Source organism: Mustelus asterias, chromosome 26 (assembly GCF_964213995.1).
Source record: "Mustelus asterias chromosome 26, sMusAst1.hap1.1, whole genome shotgun sequence".
Lineage (NCBI taxonomy): Eukaryota > Metazoa > Chordata > Chondrichthyes > Carcharhiniformes > Triakidae > Mustelus > Mustelus asterias.
The window spans coordinates 43,835,136-43,862,664 of record NC_135826.1 but is presented as its reverse complement, the minus strand read 5'-3'; the positions used below and the strand labels follow the sequence as shown (position 1 = coordinate 43,862,664).

At 49.0% G+C, this 27,529-nt stretch overlaps 1 protein-coding gene across 1 annotated transcript in view; it reads right to left on the bottom strand.

Moving 5' to 3' along the window:
• Nucleotides 1–363: 363 nt before the first annotated feature.
• Nucleotides 364–27,529, bottom strand: part of ncanb (neurocan b) — a 217,246-nt gene continuing 190,080 nt past the window's right edge. Inside the window, exons 9-13 of the mRNA XM_078198741.1 lie at nt 25,457–25,570; nt 10,125–10,283; nt 8,976–9,058; nt 2,192–2,336; nt 364–557 (exon numbers count right to left, since the gene is read on the bottom strand). Of these exons, the coding sequence (XP_078054867.1) occupies nt 364–557; nt 2,192–2,336; nt 8,976–9,058; nt 10,125–10,283; nt 25,457–25,570 (695 nt within the window). The remainder of the gene's footprint in view (nt 558–2,191; nt 2,337–8,975; nt 9,059–10,124; nt 10,284–25,456; nt 25,571–27,529) is intronic.

The window sequence follows — 27,529 nt, the reverse complement described above, 5'->3', positions numbered from 1 at the left end:
CTGCTGTATATTTCTGTATTTGTGATCCTGCAGTTTATCAAGAAACCATGATAGGCTGGAAAATTCCGGCAGGTTCTCCCAATCACCCACCATGGCCTCAGGAGCGTCGCAGAACCCCCAGAGCAACTTCTGAAAACAGCCTCTGGCGTCTATTCCCTCGGGAGTCTCGAGGCCTCGCTGCTCTTCCGAGAAAGGTCGTTCTCACCAATGTTCTGTTTGGCCTCCACAACCCCGCCCCCCCCCCCCCCCCCGTCCCCCCCCCGTCCCCCCCCCCACCTCACTCCCAGCCACACACATCAGGGTCACCTCCGAATGCCCAAGAAACATTGCAGGCTGGTCTACTGCGTGAACAGCACCGGTCGTTCAACACTCACGGTTTAGGCAGAGTATTTTAGGCTTATCCCACTTCCCATTGGTGTGGCACTTGATGGTTGGGATGTGGCGTTGGATGAAGCCGTCCTCGCACTGGTATCTGACCAGTGAATGGATCTCGTAACGAGCCTTCTTCCTGCCGATGATCATGGCATGCTCCAGAGCTGGGGGAGGACCACAGAGCACTGACAGAGAGGGGACAAAAATGATTCAGATCAGGTCATCGGTCGAGATTTTTCTTGTGACGTAACCTCCTCAATACAAAAGTTGAACATGTTGATATTTGCAATGACCTATCATCCAATTAGTTTCAACGCTAAAAATGTTTACTTATTTATTACTTATTAGTGTCACAAGTAGGCTTACATTAACACTGCAATGAAGTTACTGTGAAAATCCCCTAGTCGCCACACTCCGGCGCCTGTTCGGGTACACTGAGGGAGAATTTAGCACGGCCAATCCACCTAACCAGCACGTCTTTGGAGTGTGGGAGGAAACCGGAGCACCCGGAGGAAACCCACACAGACACAGGGAGAACGTGCCGACTCTGCACAGATAGTGACCCAAGCCAGGAATCGAACCCGGGCCCCTGATGCAGTGAAGCAGCAGTGCTGACCACTGTGTCACCGTGTCACCCTCACATTGGGAGCCTTTTACATTTACCTGAGAGAGTTGATGGGGCCACAGTTCAACTTTCTATCTGAGAGGCAGCGTCTCCGACAGTGCAGCATTCCACCACTGGAAACGGAAGTTGAGATTCCATGCGTAAATCTCTCGAGTGGGACGTGAACCTACCATCTTCTGATTTAGAAGTAGAGTGCGATGAATTGGGACCCTGCCTCCCCCCTCATTCTCTGTGACCTTGTTGGCACACTGTCTTGGTCCTTCACTCAGGCACTTGGTTAGAGGATATCCGGGAGTGAGTGGCAAGTGGGAACATCAGAGAGTTACCCTGCTGAGGTTGAGGTTGGGCAAATTATCGGAGAGATGTGGAAGGCGGCACGGTGGCACAGTGGTTAGCATTGCTGCCTCACAGCGCCAGGGGCCCAGGTTCGATACCTGGCTTGGGTCACTGTCTGTGCGGAATCTGCACATTCTCCCCATGTCTGTGTGGGTTTCCTCCGGGTGCTCCGGTTTCCTCTCATACTCCAAAGATGTGCGGGTTAGGTGGATTGGCCATGCTAAATTGACTCTTAGGGTCAGGGGGACTAGCTAGGGTAGTGGGGTTATGGGGATAGGGCCTGGGTGGGATTATGGTCGGTGCAGACTCGATGGGCTGAATGGCCTCCTTCTGCACCGTAGGGATTCTATGATGGCATTTCTATCTCTGTTTCTATGGATCTAATGCTGCTGTGAACTTTCTAACCTGAGAGAGTCCTTGGTACTGTCACCAGTTGTTTGCTTGCAGCAAAGTCCCTTTCCAAAGACTTAGTTGGTGCAGAAAGAGGCCATTCGGCCCATTGAGCCTGCATCGACTCTCCGAAAGAGCATCCCACCCAGGCCCTCTTCTCTGTCCTCTCCCCATAATCCTATGCACTTGGCACGGCCAAGCAACCTAACCCGCACATCTTTGGACCGTGGGAAGAAACCGGAGCACCCGGAGGAAACCCACCCAGACACGGGAGAATGTGCAAACTCCACACAGACAGTGACCCAAGGCCGGAATGGGTCCCTGGCACTGTGAGGCGGCAGTGCCAACCACTGTGCCATCTTCCTGCAGTATTAACTCACATTATAAGTGGTCAATGTTGGTAGAATCAACACGACCCCACAGAGAGTCCGAAGGCTTGACCCATTCCACTGACTTCTATTCCTTTACCTGTTCCTTTCTTACAGATGTAGGGCAGGTTGTAGTTACATGGAACATCATTCCATTTCCCATTTTCGTGCCTGATTGTGACCACGCAGTCCTCTCCCCCGGCGAAGAAACTGTCCGGTTGGTTTTCCCGCCAGTTTTCATATTGCTTGGCAAGAAGGAAAAAATTGGAAATCAGGTAAAATTGTGATTTGCAACTCACGACCTCTACCCAATGAGTGACACTGCCTAAGAAACCCCCAAATCTGATGCCCCATCCAGACCATAGGGGCACAACATTTGCAACTGTGATGTATGTTATGTTCAAGGAGTCTGTTTTAAAGTTCGTTTTTTTTCCACAGGCAGTCAGTATGTTTGGAAGGAATACAGCTCAGATGCTGGGGAAGCAAGATAATTCCTCATTTTAACCATGTAGCATTTACACAGGAGCGAGCTAATGGTCCCTTGTTTACAAATGAAAAGGTTTTTTCGAATAAAGGAATGGAAGTTGCGTAGGGTCATGTGATATTGTGGTTAATGGGAGGAGCTAGGTATGCAGCAGACAAACAGCTTTCTGTTCAGTTTCTGGTTGGGGTTGTTTAAAAACAGAAGTCTGCAAGCTGCTCTGAAAATCAAAACATCTCTGAAAGCTTCAAGGGTGTTAACAATTTGTAGCAAGTATGCCTGGGTTTGCTAACTGTATCTAAAGTGGCATTTGTGTCAAAGAGGAATGTTGCTTATTTGGAACAGAAATAGTGATAAATTAGAACTTAGAGTTGTTTCTTTTCATTTTTTAACTATTATTAAAACAGTTAAAATTTAAGCTGCTTTATTTTGTTGGAGTTATATCTAAACTGGGCTATGAATAAAGGTTGTTTTGATAAAAGATCCCTAATTTATCAGAAAAATCACACCTGGAGCGATGTGTCCCTTCCTCACATTAATGTCAAAATAGAAAAATTGTTGGGGTTGAATCTGGCTTCGGAATTTGGGTCCCGGTCCCGAACACTACAAAGAGTCCTTCGGATCAAGAAAGGAAAATTACCCAAATTTCCCACGTTTATTGGGAGGGTCCCACAAGAACAGGTTGCTTTGACGAGGCCCATGTTCCCCTGAGTATGGAAGCTTGAAGATCTGATCTGATCGAGGTGTTTTGGATTTTATAATGTGAAAAGAGTGAAGCTATTTCTTCTCGTAGGCTGGGGTGGGAGTGGGGGGTTGGGTGGGGGGGGGGGATGGTTAGGGATGCGGGGGCGCGTCAGAAACAAGGTGACCGAACCTCTAAAATTAAAACTAGACTACTAAGGGATGACATCAGGAAATCTGGAACCCTCTCTCCAGAAACAGTTTTGAAGCTGGGGGTCCATTGACAATTTCAGAACTGGGATTGGGAGGTTTTTCTTGGACAAAGGGATTAAGGTTTACGGAGCCAGGGCACGTAGTTGGAGTTCAGATACAGTTCTGTCATGATATAGCTGAATGATAGAACAGGCTGGAAGGGCTGAACGGTCTCCTCTTGGTCCTATGTCCCTACCGTTGATAAGATTGGACTGAACCGAGACATGCTTCTTGGGCTGAAATAGGAAGAGTGACCCCGAGGCCAAGGGATTAGATGTTTCCGAGCCACTTCCCAAAAGAAAACCTTGGTACCTTCACTGGGAGGAAGGGAGGGAATTGGTGTGTTGAGTCAGATAACTTTCATTCATCCCACTTTCCAGGTCATACATAGCAAGCATGCGGTTCAGAGGAGATATTGTTTTCGGAATTGAGGATAAAGAATGGAGAAATAATCCCGTTCAGTACCACAGAATCAGGGGCAGGACAGGAAAAGTAGGTGTTTGGAATTCTCCCTCCTGCAGTGGAGGTGTTGGATATATCCAAGACTGGGTTCGAGAGATCTCTGATGGACAAGGACTAGTGGGAAAGGCTCGAACTCGAGGGCACAACCTCAGAGTGAAGGGACGCTTCTTTAAACCTGAGATGAGGAGGAATTTCTTCAGCCAGAGGGTGGTGAATCTGGAATTCATTGCCACAGAGAGCTGTGGAGGTCAGGTCATTGAGTGTCTTTAAGACAGAGATAGGTAGGTTCTTGATCAATAAGGGGATCAAGGGTTATCTCCGAAGGCAACAGAATGGGGATGAGAGTCATATCAGCCATGATTGAATGGTGGAGCAGACTCGATGGGCCAAATGGCCTAATTCTGCTCCTATATCTTATGGGCTAAGGGAGTCAAGGATTATGGGAAACAAGTAGCAAAGTGGGGACCAGAATCTGGTCAGTCATAATCTTATTTAATTTAAATTTATCTTATCGGCCTTGGGTGATAGACTGTGTGGAGTTTGCACATTCTCCCCGTGTCTGCGTGGGTTTCCTCTGGGTGCTCTGGTTTCCTCCCACACTCCAAAGATGTACAGGTTAGGTGGATTGGCCATGCTGAATTAACCCTTAGAGTCAGGGGGATTAGCAGGGTAAATACGTGGGGTTATGGAGATAGGGCCTGGGTGGGATTGTGGTCGGTGCAGGCTCGATGGGCCGAATAGCCTCCTTCTGCACTGTAGGGATTCTATGATTCCATGGAGAAAAGATATAACTGCATTAGAAGCAGTTCGGGGGGGATTCAATCAACTGACAGCTAGTGTGAGGGGCCTATCTCCTGAGGAAAGGTTGGTCAGGCTGAGTCTGTAAGCATTGGAGTTTGGAAGAATGTGAGGGGACCTTCTTAAACCATGTAAGATCCTGAGGGGACTTGAAAAGGTGGATGGTGAAAGGATGCTTTCCCCTTGTGGGAGAGACTGGAACTAGGGGAGAGGGTTATAAATAAGAGGTCATCTACTTAAGACGGACAAGAAGAGAATTTTTTTCTTTCACAGAGTCTTGAGTCTGTGGAACTCTCCGGAGAGCGGTTGAAGCAGGGTCATTGAGTATTTATAAGGCAGAGGGAGATAAATTCTTGACAAACAAGGAGTCAAAGGTTATCGGGGTTGGTGGGAATGCAGAGTCAAGGCTACAGTCAGATTAGCCATGATCTTATTGAATGGCGGAGCAGGCTCGAGGGGCCGAATGGCCTTTTCCTGTTCGAAGTTTATATGTTTGTATTAGATTGCAATGGAGTGTGAGATTGGGGTAGCAACTGAGAATTCTTTCTGGTTGTATCACAGTTTGGTATGGCTCCTGCTCTGCCCAAGATGGCAAGAAACTACAAAAGGTCATGTTTGCAGCCCAATCCATCACGCAAACCAGCCCCCCAGCCATTGACTCTGTCTACACTTCCTGCTGCCTCGGCAAAGCAGCCAGCACAATTAAGGACCCCACGCACCCCGGACATTCTCTCTTCCATCTTCTTCCATCGGGAAAAAGAGATAAAAGTCTGAGGACACGTACCAACCGACTCAAGAACAGCTTCTTCCCTGCTGCTGTCAGACTTTTGAATGGACCTACCTTGCATTCAGTTGATCTTTCTCTGCACCCTAGCTATGACTGTAACACTACATTCTGCACTCTCTCCTTTCCTTCTCTATGAATGGTATGCTTTGTCTGTATAGCGGGCAAGAAACAATACTTTTCACTGTATACTAATACATGTGACAATAATAAATCAAATCAAATCAAAGAATGTGAGAAATATAACCGATTGAGGAGAAAGTTCTGTTTTAGTTTCTGGTCTTGGAATGCGAGATGAGTTAACAATTCCAGGAGATTCCCTTGTGGCCCAATGCTGCGTGTTCTTTTTAAAAAATCTTTAACAATAAACATAAAGAAGGCAGTCATGTCTCACTCCTGCCCGACCGCTCTGTTCAAGCATGAGGTCAAACAGGTCCCTGAAGTGTCAGATCCCTTCCAGCTCCAATGGAAGCTGGTTCTCTTATCAGAGACATCAAAGCAGAGGTGGAAATCGATACGATCCATAGACAGAAAACATCCTCGGGAGCCCGGCTTAACTCAGCTTACCAATGAAAGCAACCATCTCACAACCTTCCCACTCATAGCAAAACCTGTGATTTTTCAAACACCGGGCTGCTGAGATTCACAAAACAGGCGGTGAGTTTCTGAATAATACACACCGTCCATTCACACAACGTGGCCAGCAGCAACTGCATGGCTGTGAACCTCGGCCGCTAACAAGGCAAGAGATTTCACACATGAAACAAGTACCAGAATATGCAGCACCAAAGAGATGAAGGAAAACTCTGTGTGTGAGTGTGAGAGTGTGTGTGTGTGAGAGTGAGAGAGAGTGTGTGTGAGAGAGAGTGTGTGTGAGAGAGAGTGTGTGTGTGAGAGTGAGAGAGAGTGTGTGTGAGAGAGAGTGTGTGTGAGAGAGAGTGTGTGTGAGAGTGTGTGTGAGAGTGTGTGTGTGTGAGTGCGAGAGAGAATGTGTGTGAGAGAGTATGTGTGTGTGCAAATGTGAGAGAGTGTGTGTGTGCGAGTGTGAGAGAATGTGTGAGAGAGTGTGTGAGTGTGTGTGTGTGCGAGTGTGAGAGAGTGTGTGTGTGAGAGAGTATGTGTGTGTGAGAGAGTGTGTGTGCGAGTGTGTGTGTGTGCGAGTGTGAAAGAGAGTGTGTGTGAGAGAGAGAGTATGAGAGAGTGTGTGTGTGTGTGCGCGAGTGTGTGTGTGAGAGAGTGAGAGAGAGTGTGTGTGAGAGTGAGAGAGAGTGTGTGTGTGTGAGTGTGAAAGAGAGTGTGTGTGAGAGAGAGTGTGTGTGTGAGTGAGAGAGAGTGTGTGTGAGAGAGAGTGTGTGTGAGAGAGAGTGTGTGTGAGAGTGTGTGTGTGTGAGTGCGAGAGAGAATGTGTGTGAGAGAGAGAATGTGTGTGTGCAAGTGTGAGAGAGTGTATGTGTGCGAGTGTGAGAGAATGTGTGAGAGAGTGTGTGAAAGAGTGTGTGTGTGTGCGAGTGTGAGAGAGTGTGTGTGTGTGAGAGAGTGTGTGTGTGTGCGAGTGTGTGTGTGTGCGAGTGTGAAAGAGAGTGTGTGTGAGAGAGAGTATGAGAGAGTGTGTGTGTGTGTGCGAGTGTGCGAGTGTGTGTGTGTGCAGGTGTGAGAGAGTGTGTGTGTGCAAGTGTGTGTGAGAGAGAGTGTGTGTGCGAGTGTGTGTGTGTGCATCTCTAACATGTATCTACATGTGTGCGAGAGAGTGTGTGTGTGTGTGCACGCATGTGTGTGGTGTGTGAGCGTGAATATGTGTGCTGTGTGTGCGCATTCATCTGTAACATGTATCTACGTGTGTATGTGTGTGTATCTGCAACATGTGTGTGTGCTTCTGTGTGTGTGTGCGTATGTGTGTGTGTGAGTGTGTGTGTGTGCGTGTGTGCGTATGTGTGTGTGTGAGTATGTGCGTGTGTCTGTGTGTGTGCGTGTGTGTGTGTGAGTATGTGCGTGTGTGTGTGCGTATGTGTGTGTGCGTATGTGTGTGTGCGTATGTGTGTGTGTGAGTGTGCGTATGTGTGTGTGTGCGTGTGTGTGTCTGTGTGCGTATGTGTGTGTGTGAGTATGTGCATGTGTGTGTGTGTGTGTGTGCGTGTGTATGTGCATATGTGTGTGTGCTTATGTGTGTGTGTGCGTGTGTGTGTCTGTGTGCGTATGTGTGTGTGCCTATGTGTATGTGTGCGTATGTGTGTGTGTGCGTATGTGTGTGTGTGCGTATGTGTGTGTGTGTGTCTGTGTGCGTATGTGTGTGTGCCTATGTGTGTGTGTGCGTATGTGTGTGTGCGTATGTGTGTGTGTGTGTGCGTATGTGTGTGTGTGTGTCTGTGTGCGTATGTGTGTGTGCCTATGTGTGTGTGTGCGTATGTGTGTGTGTGCATATGTGCGTGTGTGTGTGTGTGCGTATGTGTGTGCGTGTGTGTGTGTGTGTACGTATGTGTGTGTGTGTGTGTGTGTGTGTGTGTGTGTGTAATGTGTGTATCTGTAATGTGTGTGTGCACATAACCGGGAATTTCTACGTGTGTAAGAATGTCTATCACAGCAGCAGGGAAGAAGGGGATTGGTTGTTGTTGTACGGCTAATATGAGACTTTAACCTTTACAATCTGGTTCAGAATCCAATCCAGCCAGATGAGTTTGGTCAGACTTAATTAATATCCAGATAACGCCCCCCCTCAGTGTGAAACTCTCCCCTCATTTGGTGCCGATTGATAATCGTGTCTAATGTGGGAAATGGGAAAAGATCCTTGCAGTGGAAGTTGCTTCAGTGAGATCATCCCTGAGAGGAGTTATTGGGGAGGAGAGGAAGGAGCTCACACTGCGTCTGGCCTGCTTGATGATGCCAATAAAAGTCCTGAATCGAGAATGTTCCCTTTCCCAAGCAAACACCACAAAACATTTTTCCCGATTCTGCCCCTGTGCAGATTCCCCCACCCCCATCGCTTTGGGAATAGATCCAATGTGGATCTTGATGGATAAGGATTCAGTTGGAAAGATTAATTCTTGGAATCTATTCCATAAAACATTGAATTTTACATTCCCCTGAGAGATTGGACAGGGCCTCGGGATTGCACCCAAAGCTGAGAGTGTCGATTCAGCTCAGTGCTACACTGGGAACATCCGTCCAGATTTGGAACCCAGCACTATCGGGATTAGAGGTGAGTGAGCTTCTACCAACCGAACCACATCAGACACTAAAGGACCAAGACGGATGAACTGAACGGCTCTCCCAGCTTTGAATCACTCTTGGGTGCCTGTCTGAATGAAGCGTTGCAAATCAAATTCCTGCTTTTGTCTGTCTTTGCCTAGACCTCCCTTCACAATCTATCACCGTGGCAACAGTCGAGGCTTGGATTGCAGACCAGCATCTAGAGGCTTGATCTAAACTTACCAAAGAGGAGCCATCAGTCCATTGGAAGTCCTCCTCGATTGTCCTGTCGTTCAGACCAATCCAGGCGTACTCTCGACCCAAACCTACACACGGGACAGACAAAGATCATCGAAGGTTTCACTCTCATCCAAGTTGTTGTTGAATTCACATTCTCAGGGGCTCCTAAGCCCTATCCCCTGTTTTGCCCTCGGACATCCAAGTCTCTTTCGGTCAGTCTTCTCGTTGTGTCTTGATGACTCTGCCTCCTATTTTAGCTCATTTTCTCCCCCCCAACCCCCCCCCCCCCCCCCCAAATCTGACAAACTTCTGAAGCTTCCAATAGTTGTTCTGCCCTCTAAGGAAACACTGACCTCAAAAGCCCCGTGTTTTGGCAAACAAACAACAGGAAGAGGATGTGAGGATTTTTTTTTAATGCAGCAGACTGCTCAGATCCGGAATGTTCTGCCTTTGAGGGGGGTGGTCGTAGATTGAATAGTAATGGCGGCACAGTGGTTAGAACTGCTGCCTCACCGCACCAGGGACCCGGGTTTGATTCCGGCCTTGGGTGACTGTGCGGAGTCTGCACGTTCTCCCCGTGTCTGTATGGTTTTCCTCCGGGTGCTCTGGTTTCCTCCCACAGTCCCAAGATGTGCAGCTTAAGTGCAAAGGCCATGCTAAATTGTCCCTTAGTGTCTCAAGATTATAGAATCCCTACATTGCAGAAGGAGGCCATTCGGCCCATTGTCTCTGCACCAACCACAATCCCACCCTTTTCCCGTAACCCCTCATATTTAGCCTGCCAATTCCACTGACACTAGGGTTAATTTAGCACGGCCAATCAACCTAACTCACACATCTTTGGACTGTGAGAGGAATCCGGAGTACCCGAAGGAAACCCACGCAGACACGGGCCGAATGTGCAAACTCCACACAGACAGTGACTCGAGGCCCAAATCGAACCCGGGTCCCTGGCGCTGTGAGGTAGCAGTGCTTACCACTGTGCCACCGTGCCGCCCCTGGGTCTCCCAGGTTCACTCACAGTGTTATCCCAGAGATTATTTATTAATTCCTGGAGGTCTAGGACCATCCTGGAAGGTTGTCAACCCTATGCCCAGTGTCGCAATGCCACCAATAATAATACTTCAAACAGATTCTCTGAGAGAGTCTCACTGTTTAAGAACTCCTTCTCCTCAGCTGAGTGTATACTGGCCAAGTGTGCACCATGGCTTCGGCAATCCTTCTCTGCGTTCTCCCACACACGCCTGTGGGAAAAGTATCGATAGCAGTGGCCCAGGAACTTTTGCCAGTTGTGATCACATCCCTCGGTATCTGGGGGACAAAGGAAAAATTTGACAATGTTATCAGTGGATTGCAAGGCGGCGTTGTCCTGTCCACCCTCAATTCTGGTTTTGTCCCGTCCAAGATGGCGGCAGCAGAGAAGGAAGACAGCGCCAGCTGGAGGCCAGAGCCTGCACCTACGCCATGACCATTTGGACCAGCAAACATTGAATGGGAAATTGTTGACACTGAGATTCACGGTGGTAAATGTTGACAGGAAAACAGGGTCAAACGTTCTGACGACAGCACAAATCTTGAAAGCAAATCAATTGAAGATCCATGTAACAGATGGGCATAACTTATATCTCAGCTTATAGGTTACGGTGAAAAGGCGGGAAAATGGGGTTGAGAAACTTATCAGCCATGATTGAATGGCAGAGCAGACTCGATGGGCCAAATGGCCTAATTCTGCTCCTATATTTCATGGTCTTATAACAAAATGGACAGCAAAAGAAGAATTGAATTGAGTTGATTTAATATATTATTGTCACATCATAGAAACCATAGAAACCCTACAGTGCAGAAGGAGGCCATTCAGCCCATCGAGTCTGCACCGACCACAATCCCACCCAGGCCCTACCCCCATATATTTTACCCGCTAATCTACACATCCCAGGACTCTAAGGGGCAATTTTTTTTAACCTGGCCAATCAACCTAACCCGCACATCTTTGGACTGTGGGAGGAAACCGGAGCACCCGGAGGAAACCCACACAGACACGAGGAGAATGTGCAAACTCCACACAGACAGTGACCCGAGCCAGGAATCGAACCCGGGACCTTGGAGCTGTGAAGCAGCAGTGCTAATCACTGTGCTACCGTGCCACCATGTATTGGGATACAGTGAAAAGTATTGTTTCTTGCGAGCTATACAGACAAAACACACACTTCATAGAGCACACAGGTGAGAATGAAAGGAGAGGGTGTAGAATGTAGTGTTACTGTCTTGGCAAGGGTGTAGAGAAATATCAGCTTAATATAAGGTAGGTCCATTCAAAAGTCAGATGGCAGCAGGAAAGGAGCTGTTCTTGAGTTGGTTGGTACGTATCCTCAGACTTTTGTATTTTTTTCCCGATAGCAGTAAGTGGGAGAGAGAATGTCCGGGGTGTGTGGGGTCCTTGATTATGGAAGGAATGGATTGGGAGAATTCTGAAGCAGGCGGGCGCAGTGGAGAGGCGTAAATGATGGTGTGCAGTGTAAATCAAATGTAAATCATGCGTTTGACAAAATCCTGCACAAGAGATTATCGTGCAAGATTAAAGCGCATGGGATTGGGGGAAGTGTATTGAGATGGATAGAAAACTGGTTGGCAGAGAGGAAACAAAGAGTAAGAATTAATTGGTCCTTTTCAAATTGGCAGGCAGTAACTAGTGGGGGTGCCACAGGGATCGGTACTGGGACCCCAGCTATTCACAATATATATTAATGATTTGGATGAGGAACAAATTGTAACATCTCAAAGTTTGCAGATGATACCAAGTTGGGTGGGAGGGTGAACTGTGACGAGGATGCAGAGATCCTTCAGAATGATCTGGACAGGTTGGGTGAGTGGGCCAATCAATGGCAGATTCAGTATAATTTGGATAAATGTGAGGTTATTCACTTTGGAAGAAAATCAAGATGACAGATTACTACCTGAATGGCTGTAAATTGGGAGAGGGGAGTGTGCAGCGGGACCTGGGTGTCCTTGTGCACCAGTCACTGAAGGTAAGCATGCAGGTGCAGCAGGCAGTAAAGAAGGCAAATGGTATGTTGGCCTTCATTGCGAGAGGTTTCGAGTACAGGAGCAGGGATGTGTTGTTGTAATTATTCAGGGCCTTGGTGAGGCCACACCTAGAGTATTGTGTACAGTTTTGGTCTCCTTTTCTGAGGAAGGATGTTCTTGGTCTCGAGGGAGTGCAGCGAAGGTTTACCAGGCTGATTCCGGGGATGGCGGGACTGATGTATGAGGAGAGATTGACCGGGGAAGGATTGTTTTCACTGGAGTTCAGATGAATGGGGGGGAATTCTTATAGAGACTTATAAAATTCTAACAGGACTCGACAGGGTAGATACAGGGAGGATATTCCCAATGATGGGGGTGTCCAGAACCATGGGTCACAGTCTGAGGATTCAGGGTAGACCATTTAGGATGGAGATGAGGAGACATTTCTTCACCCAAAGAGTGGTGAGCCTGTGGAATTCATTACCACAGGAAGTAGTTGATGCCAAAACATTGAATGTATTCAAGAGGCGGCTGGATATAGCACTTGGGGCGAATGGGATCAAAGGTTATGGGGAGAAAGCAGGATTAGGCTATTGAGTTGGATGATCAGCCATGATCATGATGAATGGCAGAGCAGGCTCGAAGGGCCAAATGGCCTCCTCCTGCTCCTATCTTCTATGATTCTATGAACGCAGGGTAGAAAGTGAGTATGAGGAACAGGCTGGAACAGTCATTCTCCACTAAATCACTGTCCCCCACATGTGTTAATCAAACGAGTTGTTTGAAGAACACAATGTACAACACCTCAGGACTGAATCAGCTGAATCAACTCCCTTGATTGAGAAAGAAATAGACAGAAGGATTGATACCTTGTCTTTAACTAATGCACAGCGAATATTTACTGAACGACTGTTTGACAGTGTGCCATTCATTCTGTTTGTGTGCCTCTGGTATAAGCCGGCTGACCTTTAGAGTAATGAAGAGTGTTTCTTAATAGGTTCTGTAATAGGTAATAAGATGAGTCTACTGCCTGCAGTTTCCTGGGACAAAGCTATTAACATTTTCACCCTGGAACATACTGGTTCAGAGGTTTAAGCAGTCCCGGTCTGGTTAATCTACACAACTCCCTGAGGTTATACTTTGCATGTTTCCCAGGCTTCCTTCCCGTAGCAATCTGATTGGTCCATCGATCGGACCAGGCACTCCATCCCAAGTGTTATACACTCAATCCATGAATTTACTTCCCGTGTTTTCTAACTTTCCTGCTCTCCTTCCTTTACTCCTGTTAGTTTTGTAATTTATCTTTGGGGTGCGAGTGTCACAGGCAAGCCCTATTATTGCCCAATTCCCCGGCCCCCCTCAGAGTGAGGCTGTGGCCATTCTGTTTGAATTGCTGATATAGCTGTATGATGTACTGGACCCACTTTCATTAAGAGTCGGGGCGGCACGGTGGCACAGTGGTTAGCACTGCTGCCTCACAGCGCCAGGGACCCTGGCTTGGGTCACTGTCTGTGTGGAGTTTGCACGTTCTCCCTGTGTCTGCGTGGGTTTCCTCCGGGTGCTCCGGTTTCCTCCCACAGTCTAAAGATGTGCGGGTAAGGTTGATTGACCATGGTAAAGTGCCCTTAGTGTCAGGGGGACTAGCAGGCTAAATATCTGGAGTTGCGGGAATGGGGCCTGGGTGGGATTGTGTTTGGTGCAGACTCGATGGGCCGAATGGCCTCCTTCAGCACTGCAGGAATTCTATGATTTCCTTCCCGAAAGGACAATCGTGAACCTGATGGGTTTTTACATCATTCGATGGTTGTTTCTTCATCACCATCACTGAGACTAGCTTTATATTCCATAACTATTAATTAATTTGTTTATTAATTAATTCAATTCAAATTGGTTCAGTGAAACTATCCAACTGGTTCACTCCTGTCCTTCAGGGAAGCGACCGACCATCCTTACTTGGTCTAGCGGGCTGATATGTGTCTCCAGTCCCACACTGACGTAGAATCATAGAATCCCTACAGTACAGAAGGAGGCCATTCGGCCCATCGAGTCTGCATCGACCAGAATCCTACCCAGGCCCTATTCCCATAACCCCTCGCATTTACCCTGCTTGTCCCCCTGGCACTAAGGGTCAATTTACCCTGGCCAATCAACCTAGCCCGCACATCTTTGGACTGTGGGAGGAAACCGGAGCGCCCGGAGGAAACCCACGTAGACACGAGGAGAACGTGCAAACTCTACACAGACAGTGACCCGGAATCGAACTGGGTCCCTCAGCTGCTGTCCTTACCTGGTCTGGCCTATATGTGACTCCAGACCCACAGCAATGTGGTCCACTCTTAACTGCCCCTGTGAAATGGCACAGCGAGCCACTCAGTTCAAGGGCAATTAGGGATGGTCAACAAATGCTGATCCTGACAGCGTCATCCACACCCCATAAAAGAGTGAAAACATCAGCTGGTATTTAATTGTTGTCTTTAACGTAGCAAAACAACCCAAAGGGACTTCCCAGGAAGGTTATCAGACAAAAATTGAACAGCAAAGTAGATGAGGGGACAGCAGAGCAGATAAACATACATTTGCTCAAAGAAATAGCTGATAAAGGGGAGAGATGCACTGTCCAGTGGGAGAGGGGATGGGCAGCGTCGCTGGGCAGTGGTTAGGATTGCGAAGGGGGCTCTGAGCTCAATTATTCCAGATGGCATCAGCTAACTCAAAACAGTTCAGAATTGGATCGTTATTGGCCAAACAATCCAGCTCCACACAATTGCCGTTCAAGCTCAGTCTTCCCTCCGTCATCCACTGCTCTTTGATATACATATCACTCCCTCACCCTAACCCTAACCCTGACCCTAACCCGAACCTCAACCCTAAACCCAACCCTAACTCTAATGCACTCACTAACCCTAACTCTAACCGGAACCCGAACCTCAACCCTAAACCCAACCCTAACCCTAATGCACTCACTAACCCTAACCCCATCCCTAACCCTAACCACCCATTGCTCTTTGATATACATATCACTCACTAACCATAATCCTAACCCTTACGCACTCACTAACCCGAACCATAATCCTAATGCACTCACTAGCCCTAACACTAAACCCAACCCTAACCCTAATGCACTCACTAACCCTAACCCTAACCCGAACCCTAGCCCTAACCCTAACCACCCACTGCTCTTTGATATACATATCACTCACTAACCCTAACCCTAACCTAACCCTAACGCTATCACTCACTAAGCCTAACCCTAACCCTAACGCACACACTAATCCTAACCCTAACCCTAAACCAAATATATATCACTCACTAACCCTAACCCTAACACTAATCCTAACCCTAACCATACACTGCTCTTTGATCTACATATCGCTCACTAACCCTAACCCTAAACCTAATGCACTCACTAACCCTAACCCTAACCCAAACCTAACACTAACCCTAAACCTAACCCTAATATATATCACTCACTAACTCTAACCCTAACCCTAACCAGTCACTGCTCTTTGATCTACATATTGCTCACTAATCCTAACCCTAAACGTAACCCTAACCCGAACCATCCACTGCTCTTTGATATCACTCACTAACCCTAACCCTAACCTTAACCCTAACCCTAACCCTAATACTCACTAACCCTTACCCTAACCCATCCTTAACCCTAACCTAACCTTAACCCTAGCCCTAACCATACACTGCTCTTTGATAAACATATCACTCACTAACCCTAACCCTAACCCTAATGCACTCACTAACCCTAACCCTAACCCTAATGCATTCACTAACCCTAACCCTAACCCTAACCCTAATGCACTCACTAACCCTAACCCTAACCCTAATGCACTCACTAACCCTAACCCTAACCCTAACGCTAACCTAACAATTCGGTGACCCGATGAAAATAAAAATAAAGATTTGCTTTTCTTTGGCATATTTCGAGACCTCCCAAAATGGTTTGCAGCCAAAGTAGCACTTTTTGAAAGGTGGTCACTGTTGTAATTTTTTTTATTAATTCATGGGACATAGGTGTTGCTGGTTGGCCAGAATTTATTGCCCATCCCTGGTTATCCTTGAACTGAGTGTCTCGCTCGGCCACTTCAGAGGGCAGTTGAGAGTCAACCACATTGCTGTGGTTCTGGAGTCACATGTAGGCCAGACTGGGTAAGGGCAGCAGATTTCCTTCCCTAAAGCACATTAGTGAACCAGATGGGTTTTTCCAACAATTGACAATGGAATAGACAATGTAGATTCTTAATTCCAGACATTTTTTATTAATTTCAAATTCCACCATCTGCCGTGGCGGGATTCAAACCTGGGTCCCCAGAACATTAGCTGAGTTTCTGGATTAATAGTCTAGCGATAATACCACTAGACCATCGCCTCCCCTGTAATGTAGGAAACACAGGATACGCCTATAAACAGCAATGTGATAATGACCAGACAGTACCAGAGAATGATTAGAGCACAGGAGGAGGCCATTCAGCCCGTGATGGTGTGCTGGCCCTCTGAAGGAGCAATTCACCCTAGTTTCACTCCCCCCGCCTTCTCCCTGTAACCCTGCACATTCTTCCTTTTCAGATAATAATAAATTCTGTCTTGAACACCTTGACCATACTCTCGCACAGAATATTCCAGATCCTAACCACTCGCTGTGTGAAAAATCTTTCCCTCATTGCTTCTATTGTCAATTATCTTAAATCTGTACCCTCTCGTTCTCGATTCCTCCGCCACCGGGTACACTTTCTCCCTGTCGACCCTGGCCAGACCCTTCATGATTCTGGGCACCTCTATCAAATTTCCCCTCAACCTTCTCTTCCCCAAGGAGAACAGTCCCAACTTCTCCAATGAGGAATTCTTCATCCCTGAACCAATTCTCATGATTCTTTTCTTTCACTCCTTTCACATCCAGACTGGACACGATATTCGAGTTGAGGCTGAACCAGATATGTTGGTTGAAGGATAAATATTAGGCAGGACACTTAGGAGAAATACTCTTCTTGGGCTCATTCCATGTTCTCCCCAGTAGGCCCTGTTTAATGGTTTATCGGAAGGACAGCACCGTCGACAGTGCAGCACCCCCTCTGTACTGGGAGTGTCAACCTAGATCAAAGCTCCAGTATATCTCAGGGCTGTAAGTTCCACCACCCCCACATACTTGTGCATCAGTTTCAGAAGTCCCAACACAATGCTGGAACATTTGGGCATTATTTAAGGGGGACACGAGAGGTCTGGAAGGAATGGAGCCTGCACACTCACTGTGGGCTGCAGGGATGAACCAATGGCGTATGGGTAGAGCCAAAAGTCCGAGGGTCATGTTGAGAGGGAGAGACTAAATTCTAGAATCTCTTATACTGTTAATCTGGTCAGCCATTAGTCTGTTAATATTTGTAAAGCAAATGATTCTTCTCACTGATTCAACATCTCCTTTACTGGGTTTATTTCTGATCTCTCACTCGCTTCGCCTCTCTCCCATTTATTTTTCTCCTTCACTTTCTCTTTCGCATTCTTATATGTTCATAGGTTCATAAGATATAGGAGCAGAATTAGGCCATTCACCCATTGAGTCCGCTCCGCCATTCGATCATGGCTGATATGCTCCTCATCCCCATTTTCCTGCCTTCTCCCCATAACCCTTCACCCCATTACCAATTAAAAATCTGTCTAACTCCTCCTTAAATTTACTCACTGTCCCAGCATCCACCGCACTTTGGGGTAGCGAATGCCACAGATTCACAACCCTTTGGGAGAAACAGTTTCCCCTCAACTCTGTTTTAAATTTGTTGCCCCTTATCCTAAGACCGTGGCCTCTCATCCTGGAAGGCCCCACAAGAGGAAGCATCCGCTCCACGTCTACTTTATCCATACCTTTTATCATCTTGTATACCTCAATTTGATCTCCCCTCATTCTTCTCAATTCCAGAGCGTATAGGCTTAAACTGTTCCATAGAACCATAGAACCATAGAAAATTACAGCTCAGAAACAGGCCTTTTGGCCCTTCTTGTCTGTGCCGAACCATTTTTTGCCTAGTCCCACTGACCTGCACTTGGACCATATCCCTCCACACCCCTCTCATCCATGAACCCGTCCAAGTTTTTCTTAAATGTTAAAAGTGACCCCGCATTTACCACTTTATCCGGCAGCTCATTCCACACTCCCACCACTCTCTGCATGAAGAAGCCCCCCCTAATATTCCCTTTAAACTTTTCTCCTTTCACCCTTAACCCATGCCCTCTGGTTTTTTTCTCCCCTAGCCTCAGCGGAAAAAGCCTGCTTGCATTCACTCTATCTATACCCATCAAAATCTTATACACCTCTATCAAATCTCCCCTCAATCTTCTACGCTCCAGGGAATAAAGTCCCAACCTATTCAATCTCTCTCTGTAACTCAGCTTCTCAAGTCCCGGCAACATCCTTGTGAACCTTCTCTGCACTCTTTCAATCTTATTTACATCCTTCCTGCAACTAGGTGACCAAAACTGTACACAATAATCCAAATTCGGCCTCACCAATGCCTTATATAACCTTACCATAACACTCCAACTTTTATACTCGATACTCCGATTTATAAAGGCCAATGTACCAAAGGCACTCTTTACGACCCTATCCACCTGTGACGTCACTTTTAGGGAACTCTGTACCTGTATTCCCAGATCCCTCTGTTCAACTGCACTCTTCACAGTCCTACCATTTACCCTGTACGTTCTTCTTTGGTTTGTCCTTCCAAAGTGCAATATCTCACACTTGTCTGCGTTAAATTCCATTTGCCATTTTTCAGCCCATTTTTCTAGTTGGTCCAAATCCCTCTGCAAGCTTTGAAAACCTTCCTCACTGTCCACTACACCTCCAATCTTTGTATCATCAGCAAACTTGCTGATCCAATTTACCACATTATCATCCAGATCATTGATATAGATGACAAACAACAATGGACCCAACACCGATCCCTGCGGCACAGCACTAGTCACAGGCCTCCACTCAGAGAAGCAATCCTCCACAACCACTCTCTGGCTTCTTCCATTGAGCCAGTGTCTTATCCAATTTACTACCTCCCCATGTATACCCAGCGACTGAACCTTCCTAACTACCCTCCCATGAGGGACCTTGTCAAAGGCCTTGCTGAAATCCAGGTAGACAACATCCACCGCCTTCCCTTCATCCACTTTCCTGGTAACTTCCTCGAAAAACTCTAATAGATTGGTCAAACATGACCTACCACGCACAAAGCCATGTTGACTCTCCCTAATAAGTCCCTGTCTATCCAAATATTTGTAGATCCTATCCCTTATCACACCTTCCAATAACTTGCCCACCACCGACGTCAAACTTACTGGCCGATAATTTCCCGGATTTCTTTTGGAACCTTTTTTAAACAACGGAACAACATGAGCCACCCTCCAATCATCCGGCACCTCCCCCGTGAATACTGACATTTTAAATATGTCTGCCAGGGCCCCTGCAAGTTCAACACTAGCTTCCCTCAAGGTCCGTGGGAATACCCTGTCCGGTCCTGGGGATTTATCCACTCTGATTTGCCTCAAGACAGCGAGCACCTCCTCCCCTTTAATCTGTAAAGGTTCCATGGCCTCCCTACCAGTTTGCCCTATTTCTGTAGACTCCATGCCCGTTTCCTCAGTAAATACAGATGCAAAAAAACCATTTAGTATCTCCCCCATCTCTTTTGGTTCCATACACAGTGTACCACTCTGGTCTTCAAGAGGACCAATTTTATCCCTCACTATCCTTTTGCTCCTAACATACCTATAGAAGCTCTTTGGATTTTCCTTCACTCTGTCTGCCAAAGCAACCTCATGTCTTCTTTTAGCCCTCCTGATTTCCCTCTTAAGTAGCTTCTTGCACTTTTTATACTCCTCGAGCATCTGATGTGTTCCTTGCTGCCTGTACATTTCATACAACTCTCTCTTCCTCTTAATCAGTGTTACAATCTCCCTCGAGAACCAAGGTTCCTTATTCCTATTTACTTTGCCTTTAATCCTGACAGGAACATACAAACTCTGCACTCTCAAAATTTCTCCTTTGAAGGCCTCCCGCTTTCCATTTACATCCTTACCAGAGAACAGCCTGTGCCAATCCACACTTCCCAGATCCCTTCTCATTTCATCCACACTTCCCAGATCCCTTCTCATTTCAGAGAGAGTTCCATCTCTCTTCATACCTCTTCTACCTCTCCTCAGTTTTCTTTCCCTCTCCCATGTCGCCTCTGTCCCTCTCTGGACTTCTCTCTCTGTCTCTTCCACATTTCTTTCCTTCTCTCACACTCTCTCCCTCGACGTCACACCATTTCTTCTTTCTGAAACCTCCTTTTTCCCTTCCATCCCGCGACTCTCCTATATTCCTTTCTCCCTCGCTTTCCCTCGATGGGGCGGCACGGTGGCACAGTGGTTAACACTGCTGCCTCACAGCGCCAAGGCCCGGGGTTCGATTCCTGGCTTGGGTGACTGCCTGTGTGGAGTCTGCACGTTCTCCCCGTGTCTGCGTGGGTTTCCTCCGAGTGCTCAGGTTTCTCCCCACAGTCTGAAAGATGTGCGGGTTAGGTGCATTGACCCGAACAGGCGCCAGACTGTGCCGACTAGGGGAATTTCACAGTAACTTCATTACAGCGTTAATGTAAGCCTTACTTATAAACTTCAAATAAATAAACTTTACTTCACTCTCTCCTTCATGTCCCTTGTCTCTATATCCTTATTTTCTTCAGACACAGGTGAATATATATATAACGTTGGGAGGGTGGGGGGGCAGCCAAGGTGGGACATTGAACAGCCATGATGCCTTTCAATGGTGGAACATTGAGGGGCTGAATGGCCTCCTCCTGTTTCTTACAATCTCCCATCACCCTTCCCCACGTTGCTTTGCTCTTGCTCTTCTATCTGCTGCTTGATGATGACTGTCTGCAAGGGACAGTATATCTGCATTCAGTAATCAGTGCTTCAGCCTAAGCAGTTGTGCCGTCACGCTCGAACGCTTTCTCAATGAGATGACAGACTATCTCATTTCTAACTGCTGCTTCCACTATCCTTAAAACCCAGTTCTATAATTGATCCCTCACGCTCCATTAACTGTGCTGCAGCTGTAGTGTGCGGCGGCCCTAAGGGTTACTCTTTACGTTAACCCTTCTGTTCTGACACAGTTAAAGCCACAACAGCCGGACAGGGCAGCCCTAGCTCAGTGTGTCATGCTCTCTCACACCCCTCGAATCAAAAGGTCCCGCTCTCAGAGAACTGAGCCAATACTCACAGTGCAGGACTGACAGAGTGCCGCACTGTCGGAGATGCCATCTTTCAGATAAGATGTTCAACTGAAACACCGATTGCCCTCTCAGGAGGATATCGCTGCTGTCAGATGTTTGAATGGACCGACCTCGCATTAAGTTGATCTTTCTCTACACCCTAGCTATGACTGTAACACTACATTCTGCACTCTCTCCTTTCCTTCTCTATGAACGGTATGTTTTGCCTGTATAGCGCGCAAGAAACAACACTTTTCACTATATGTTAATACACGTGACAATAATAAATGAAATCAAACCAAATCAAGCTTGGGACTGTCTACACTTCCCGCTGAATCAGAAAAGCAGCCTACGTAATTAAGGACCCCACGCACCCCAGACATTCTCTCTTCTACCTTCTTCCATCAGGAAAAAGATACAAAAGTCTGAGGTCACGTACCAAACGACTCAAGAACAGCTTCTTCCCTGCTCCTGTCAGACGTTTGAATGGACCTACCTTGCACAAAGTTGACCTTTCTCTACATCCTAGCTATGACTGTAACACTACATTCTGCACTCTCTCTTTTCTTTCTCTATGAATGGTATGCTTTGCCTGTATAGTGCACAAGAAACAATACTTTTCACTGTATCCCAATATATGTGACAATAATAAATCAAATCAAATATTATAATTCCTGTATAATTTTACAAAGATGAGCAGTAGAGTTCTCCCCAGCCCTTACAACAAATTACCGAGTGATTATCACATCAGCCATTGTGGGAGCTTGCTGTGCACAAATTGGTTGCTGCATCCCCACATTAACAAAGGGACCACATTTCAGATGTTAAAGGGAATCTAATGTCCCTTGGGTCATCCTGAGGTCATGAAAGGTGCTACAGAATCACGATGTTTGTCTATCTTTTTAACACTCTTCAGGGTCTCCGTTTATTTATTAGCGTCACAAGTTAACACCGCAATGAAGTTACTGTGAAAATCCCCTAGTCACCACACTCCGGCACCTGTTCGGGTACACTGAGGGAGAATTTAGCACGGCCAATGCACCTAACCAGCACATCTTTCAGGCTGTGGGAGGAAACCGGAGCACCCGGAGGAAACCCACACAGACACGGGGAGAACATGCAAACTCCACACAGACATTGACCCAAGCCGGGAATCGAACCCGGGTCCCAGGAGCTGTGAGGCAGCAGTGCAGCCATGTGCTGCCCATGACGAGGCTTCTGATTTCCCCCTATGTCAGGCAAGAGCCTAAAAAGCATCGGGTTTAGGTCAGGTGATCGGGTTTGGGGTCAGGTGATGGGGTTTGGGTCAGGTGATGGGGTTTGGGTCAGTTGATGGGGTTTGGGTCAGGTGATGGGGTTTGGGTCAGGTGATGGGGTTGGGTCAGGTGATGGGGTTTGGGTCAGGTGATGGGGTTGGGTCAAGTGATCGGGATTGGGTCAGGTGATGGGGTTGGGTCAGGTGATGGGGTTTGGATCAGGTGATGGGGTTTGGGTCAGGTGATGGGGTTGGGTCAGGTGATGGGGTTGGGTCAGGTGATGGGGTTGGGTCAGGTGATGGGTTGGGTCAGGTGATGGGGTTTGGGTCAGGTGATGGGGTTGGGTCAGGGGATGGGGTTTGGGTCAGGGGATCAGGATTGGGTCAGGTGATGGGGTTGGGTCAGGTGATGGGTTGGGTCAGGTGATGGGGTTTGGGTCAGGTGATGGGGTTGGGTCAGGGGATGGGGTTTGGGTCAGGGGATCAGGATTGGGTCAGGTGATGGGGTTTGGGTCAGGGGATCGGGATTGGGTCAGGGGATCGGGTTTGGGTCAGGGGATCGGGTTTGGGTCAGGGGATCGGGTTTGGGTCAGGTGATGGGGTTTGGGTCAGGGGATGGGGTTTGGGTCAGTTGATGGGGTTTGGGTCAGGTGATGGGGTTGGGTCAGGTGATGGGGTTTGGGTCAGGTGATGGGGTTTGGGTCAGGGGATCAGGATTGGGTCAGGTGATGGGGTTGGGTCAGGTGATGGGGTTGGGTCAGGTGATGGGGTTGGGTCAGGTGATGGGGTTTGGGTCAGGTGATGGGGTTGGGTCGGGGATGGGGTTTGGGTCAGGGGATGGGGTTTGGGTCAGGTGATGGGGTTGGGTCAGGGGATGGGGTTTGGGTCAGGTGATGGGGTTGGGTCAGGGGATGGGGTTTGGGTCAGGGGATGGGGTTTGGGTCAGGGGATGGGGTTGGGTCAGGTGATGGGGTTTGGGTCAGGGGATGGGGTTTGGGTCAGGGGATGGGGTTTGGGTCAGGGGATGGGGTTTGGGTCAGGGGATGGGGTTGGGTCAGGTGATGGGGTTTGGGTCGGGGATGGGGTTGGGTCAGGGGATGGGGTTTGGGTCAGGGGATGGGGTTTGGGTCAGGTGATCAGGAGTGGGTCAGGTGGGGGTGAAAGTTGGGAGATCTGTCTCCCGCCTCGAACACACTTTCCAAACCGCCATTTTCTGCCTTTACCTGAGACCGAAATGTGGCAGAGTGACTGGACCAATCAGAGATGGATTGGAGCTTTAAATATGGTAATGAGGTTGTGAGCGACATTATCATCGTTTTAACTTTAACTCCTGTCAGCCGGGCTTCCCGTTTGTAGCGAATCCGGGACCGTGCTGCATTGGGGAGCTGAGTGTCCGTACGCATCGACAGGATCCAGGTGCCTGTCCAGCCTTTACAATCGGACCTCCTCCATCATCGCCCCCCCCCTGCACCAGCCACCTCCCCCTGCAACTCTCCCCACTCCTGTCCCCACCCCCTCACTCCCCCACCCCCACTCCCCCAACTCTCCCCACTCCTGTCCCCACCCCCTCACTCCCCCACTCCCACTCCCCCCAACTCTCCCCACTCCTGTCCCCACCCTCTCGCTCCCCCTCCCCCACTCCCCCCAACTCTCCCCACTCCTGTCCCCACCCTCTCGCTCCCCCACCCCCACTCCCCCCAACTCTCCCCACTCCTGTCCCCACCCCCCCTCGCTCCCGCCTCCCCCACCTCCCCCGCAACTCTCCGCACTCCTGTCCCCACCCCCTCGCTCCCCCACCCCCACTCCCCCCAACTCTCTGCACTCCTGTCCCCACCCCCTCACTCCACCCTCCCCGCCCCCCCAACTCTCCCCACACCTGTCCCCACCCTCTCGCTCCCCCCTCCCCTACTCCCCCCAACTCTCTCCACTCCTGCCCCCACCCCCCATCCATCCCCTCTCCCCAACTCTCTCCACTCCTGCCCCCACCCTCCATCCATCCCCTCTCCCCAAATCTCTCCACTCCTGTCCCTTCCCCCCTCGCTCCCTCCTCACCCACCTACTCCGCTCCTCCAAGGTCTCCAATCGAACCAAGCCAAAGCCATTGAATTCCCCCCATCCCACCCCCGAGGCCAGAGACCATCAACCCCCACCCTCGACAGCAAGGCATTCCACAACCACCCCCCCCTCAAAGACCACCCTCTCCCCACTTCCTTCAGGCCACCACTTCTCCCATGACGAGGCTTCTGATTTCCCCCAGTGTTAGGTCCCTTTCGTCAGCAGCCCCTCCCTCCTTCCCCACCCCGTGACTCCTTCCCCCACCCCTTCACTCCTCCCCCCACCCCTTCCTTCCTTCCCCCACCCCCTCCCTCCTGCCCCCGCCCCTCCCTCCTCCCCCCACCCCTCCCTCCTTCCCCCACCCCCTCCCTCCTGCCCCCGCCCCTCCCTCCTCCCCCCACCCCTCCCTCCTTCCCCTACCCCTGCCTCTTTCCCCCACCCCCTCCCTCTTCCCCCACCCCAGTCCCTCCCTCCGGGTGAGCAGTCAGTGTGGGGCAGTGATCACCACGGTGATGGGTGAAGGGACTTTGTGTGAGTTTGGATGAAGGCAGCAGAGTTTAGAATCAGCTCACGTTACCGGAGCGTAGAGGGTGATTGGCCAGGAGAGCGTTGGAATATTGAATGTTCCAGCAGAAGATGGACAGAGGCGGTGACCAAGAAACACATTTCAAAAATGAGGAGGGGGGGGGGGGGTGGGAGGTATCGGCGATGGAGCGGAGGGGGGGGGGTCGGGGGAGGTATCGGCGATGGAGCGGAGGGAGGAGGGGGGGAGGTATCGGCGACGGGGGGGCGGCAGTGAGGAGAACTGGGCCCTTCCTCTCCCCCAGTGAGTGGGTTTGTCACAGCAAGAACACTTGGAGAAAGAGGGAATGTCATGGACTGACACTGACAATGGGATCTCTTACCTTCCTCACACAATCTGCCAGCGTAACTCGGTAAGCAGAGGCAAGTGAAAGAATTGATCCCATCGACACAAGTTGCTCCGTTTTCACAAGGGCTGGAATGGCATTCGTCAATATCTGGGGAAAAAATCATTATGGAAAATCGTTAGTGCCAACCCACGCCTGAATAACTCTCTCTCACCTTGGAGCTGGAATGTTTGTCGGTTCAGGCCCCACTCGAGTGCAGCACCACAGATTCCCTACAGTGCAGAAGGAGGCCATTCGGCCCATTGTGTCTGCACTGACTCTCTTGAAGAGCATCCCACCAAGGCCCACCCCAGAGCCTATGCCCATAACCCAATGCATTTAGCACGGCCAATCCACCTAACCCGCACATCTTTGGACTGTGGGAGAAAACCGGAGCGCCCGGAGGAAACCCAAGCAGACACAGCAAGAGATGATCAGAGGATTAGATAGGGTGGATAGTGAGAGCCTTTTTCCTCGGATGGTGTTGGCTAGCACGAGGGGACGTAGCTTTAAATTGAGGGGTGATAGATATAGGACAGATGTCAGAGGTAGGTTCTTTACTCAGAGAGTAGTAAGGGCGTGGAATGCCCTGCCTGCAGCAGTAGTGGACTCGTCAACATTAAGAGCATTCAAATGGTTATTGGATAAACATATGGATGATATTGGAATAGTGTAGGATAGATGGGCTTTAGATTGGTTTCACTGGTCGGCGCAACATCGAAGGCCGAAGGGCCTGTACTGCGCTGTAATGTTCTTTGTTCTATGTAACACGGAAATTCCACTGACCACTGTGCCACCGGACCTGCTGAGTATTTTCACGGTGCACAGTGGTTGGCATTGTGCACGGTGGCACAGTGGTTGGCATTGCTGCCTCACAGCGCCAGGGACCCGGGTTCGATTCCCAGCTCGGCTCACTGTCTGTGTGGAGTTTGCACGTTCTCCCCGTTTCTGCATGGGTTTCCTCCGGGTGCTCCGGTTTCCTCCCACAGTCCAAAGATGTGCGGGTTAGGTGCATTGGCCATGTTAAGTTGCCCCTAGTGTCAGGGGATTGCCGGGGTAGATGTGTGGGGTGGCGGGAATAGGGCCTGGGTGGGATTGTGGTCGGTGCAGACTCGATGGGCTGAATGGCCTCCTTCTGCGCTGGAGGGAGCGTATGATTCTATAGCCAGCATTGTCTGTTTGGATTCTGAGTCAGATGAAGCTTTGGGCTGCCCTTGCTCTATGGAACTAAACTGAATGAAGAGAACAGTTTATAAGTCAGGAGCCATTTGTGTGACTTGATAATGGGTTTAGCAGTTGGAAAATTAAGCTTTTAACAAGCTGCAGATAGGCAAAATGCTGCTGTCGATGGGGGGAGACTATCTCCGGGAAGTAGCGGAAAGGCATCAAAAGAAGAAAGGGAATTCCGAAAGGTAGCAATTCCAGTAACACAATGTGCTCCGTCTCACACCTATCAGCTCTGAGTCATTGTCATGAGAAATTTTGAAAGGATGTATGTGAATTGAGATAGGTAGTTTCAGAACTGCTCCCTCTCCACTGGTGTTAACTCAATGGAAACGTGAAGGAATCCAAATGCAGGAATGTTGACAGGTATGTCTACCCCGCGGAATGTCCCAGAGCGTCCAGTTCCATTGTTAAGTATCATAGAATCCTACAGCGCAGAAGGAGGCCATTCGGCCCATCAAGCCTACACTGACAACAATCCCACCCAGGCCCTATCCCCACAACCCCATGCATTTATCCTGCTAACCCCCTCCCTGACATTAAGGGGCAATTTACCACGGTCAATGCACCTAACCAGCGCATCTTTCGGGCTGTGGGAGGAAACCGGAGCACCCGGAAGAAACCCACGCAGACACGGGGAGAACGTGCAAACTCCACAAACTCCTCCAAGTGCGCCACTTAATGAATCACCTTTGAAAATGCTAACAGCCAGAATTCTCCGGTTTCGCATGCCCCGCCACCGCTGCTGGCAAGAATGGAAAATTTGGCGCTCAGTCAAAACTCTGTTCGCAGCAGCGGGACTGGAAAATCCCAGCCGCGGGCAAGGTGGGAAAATTCCAGCCAACA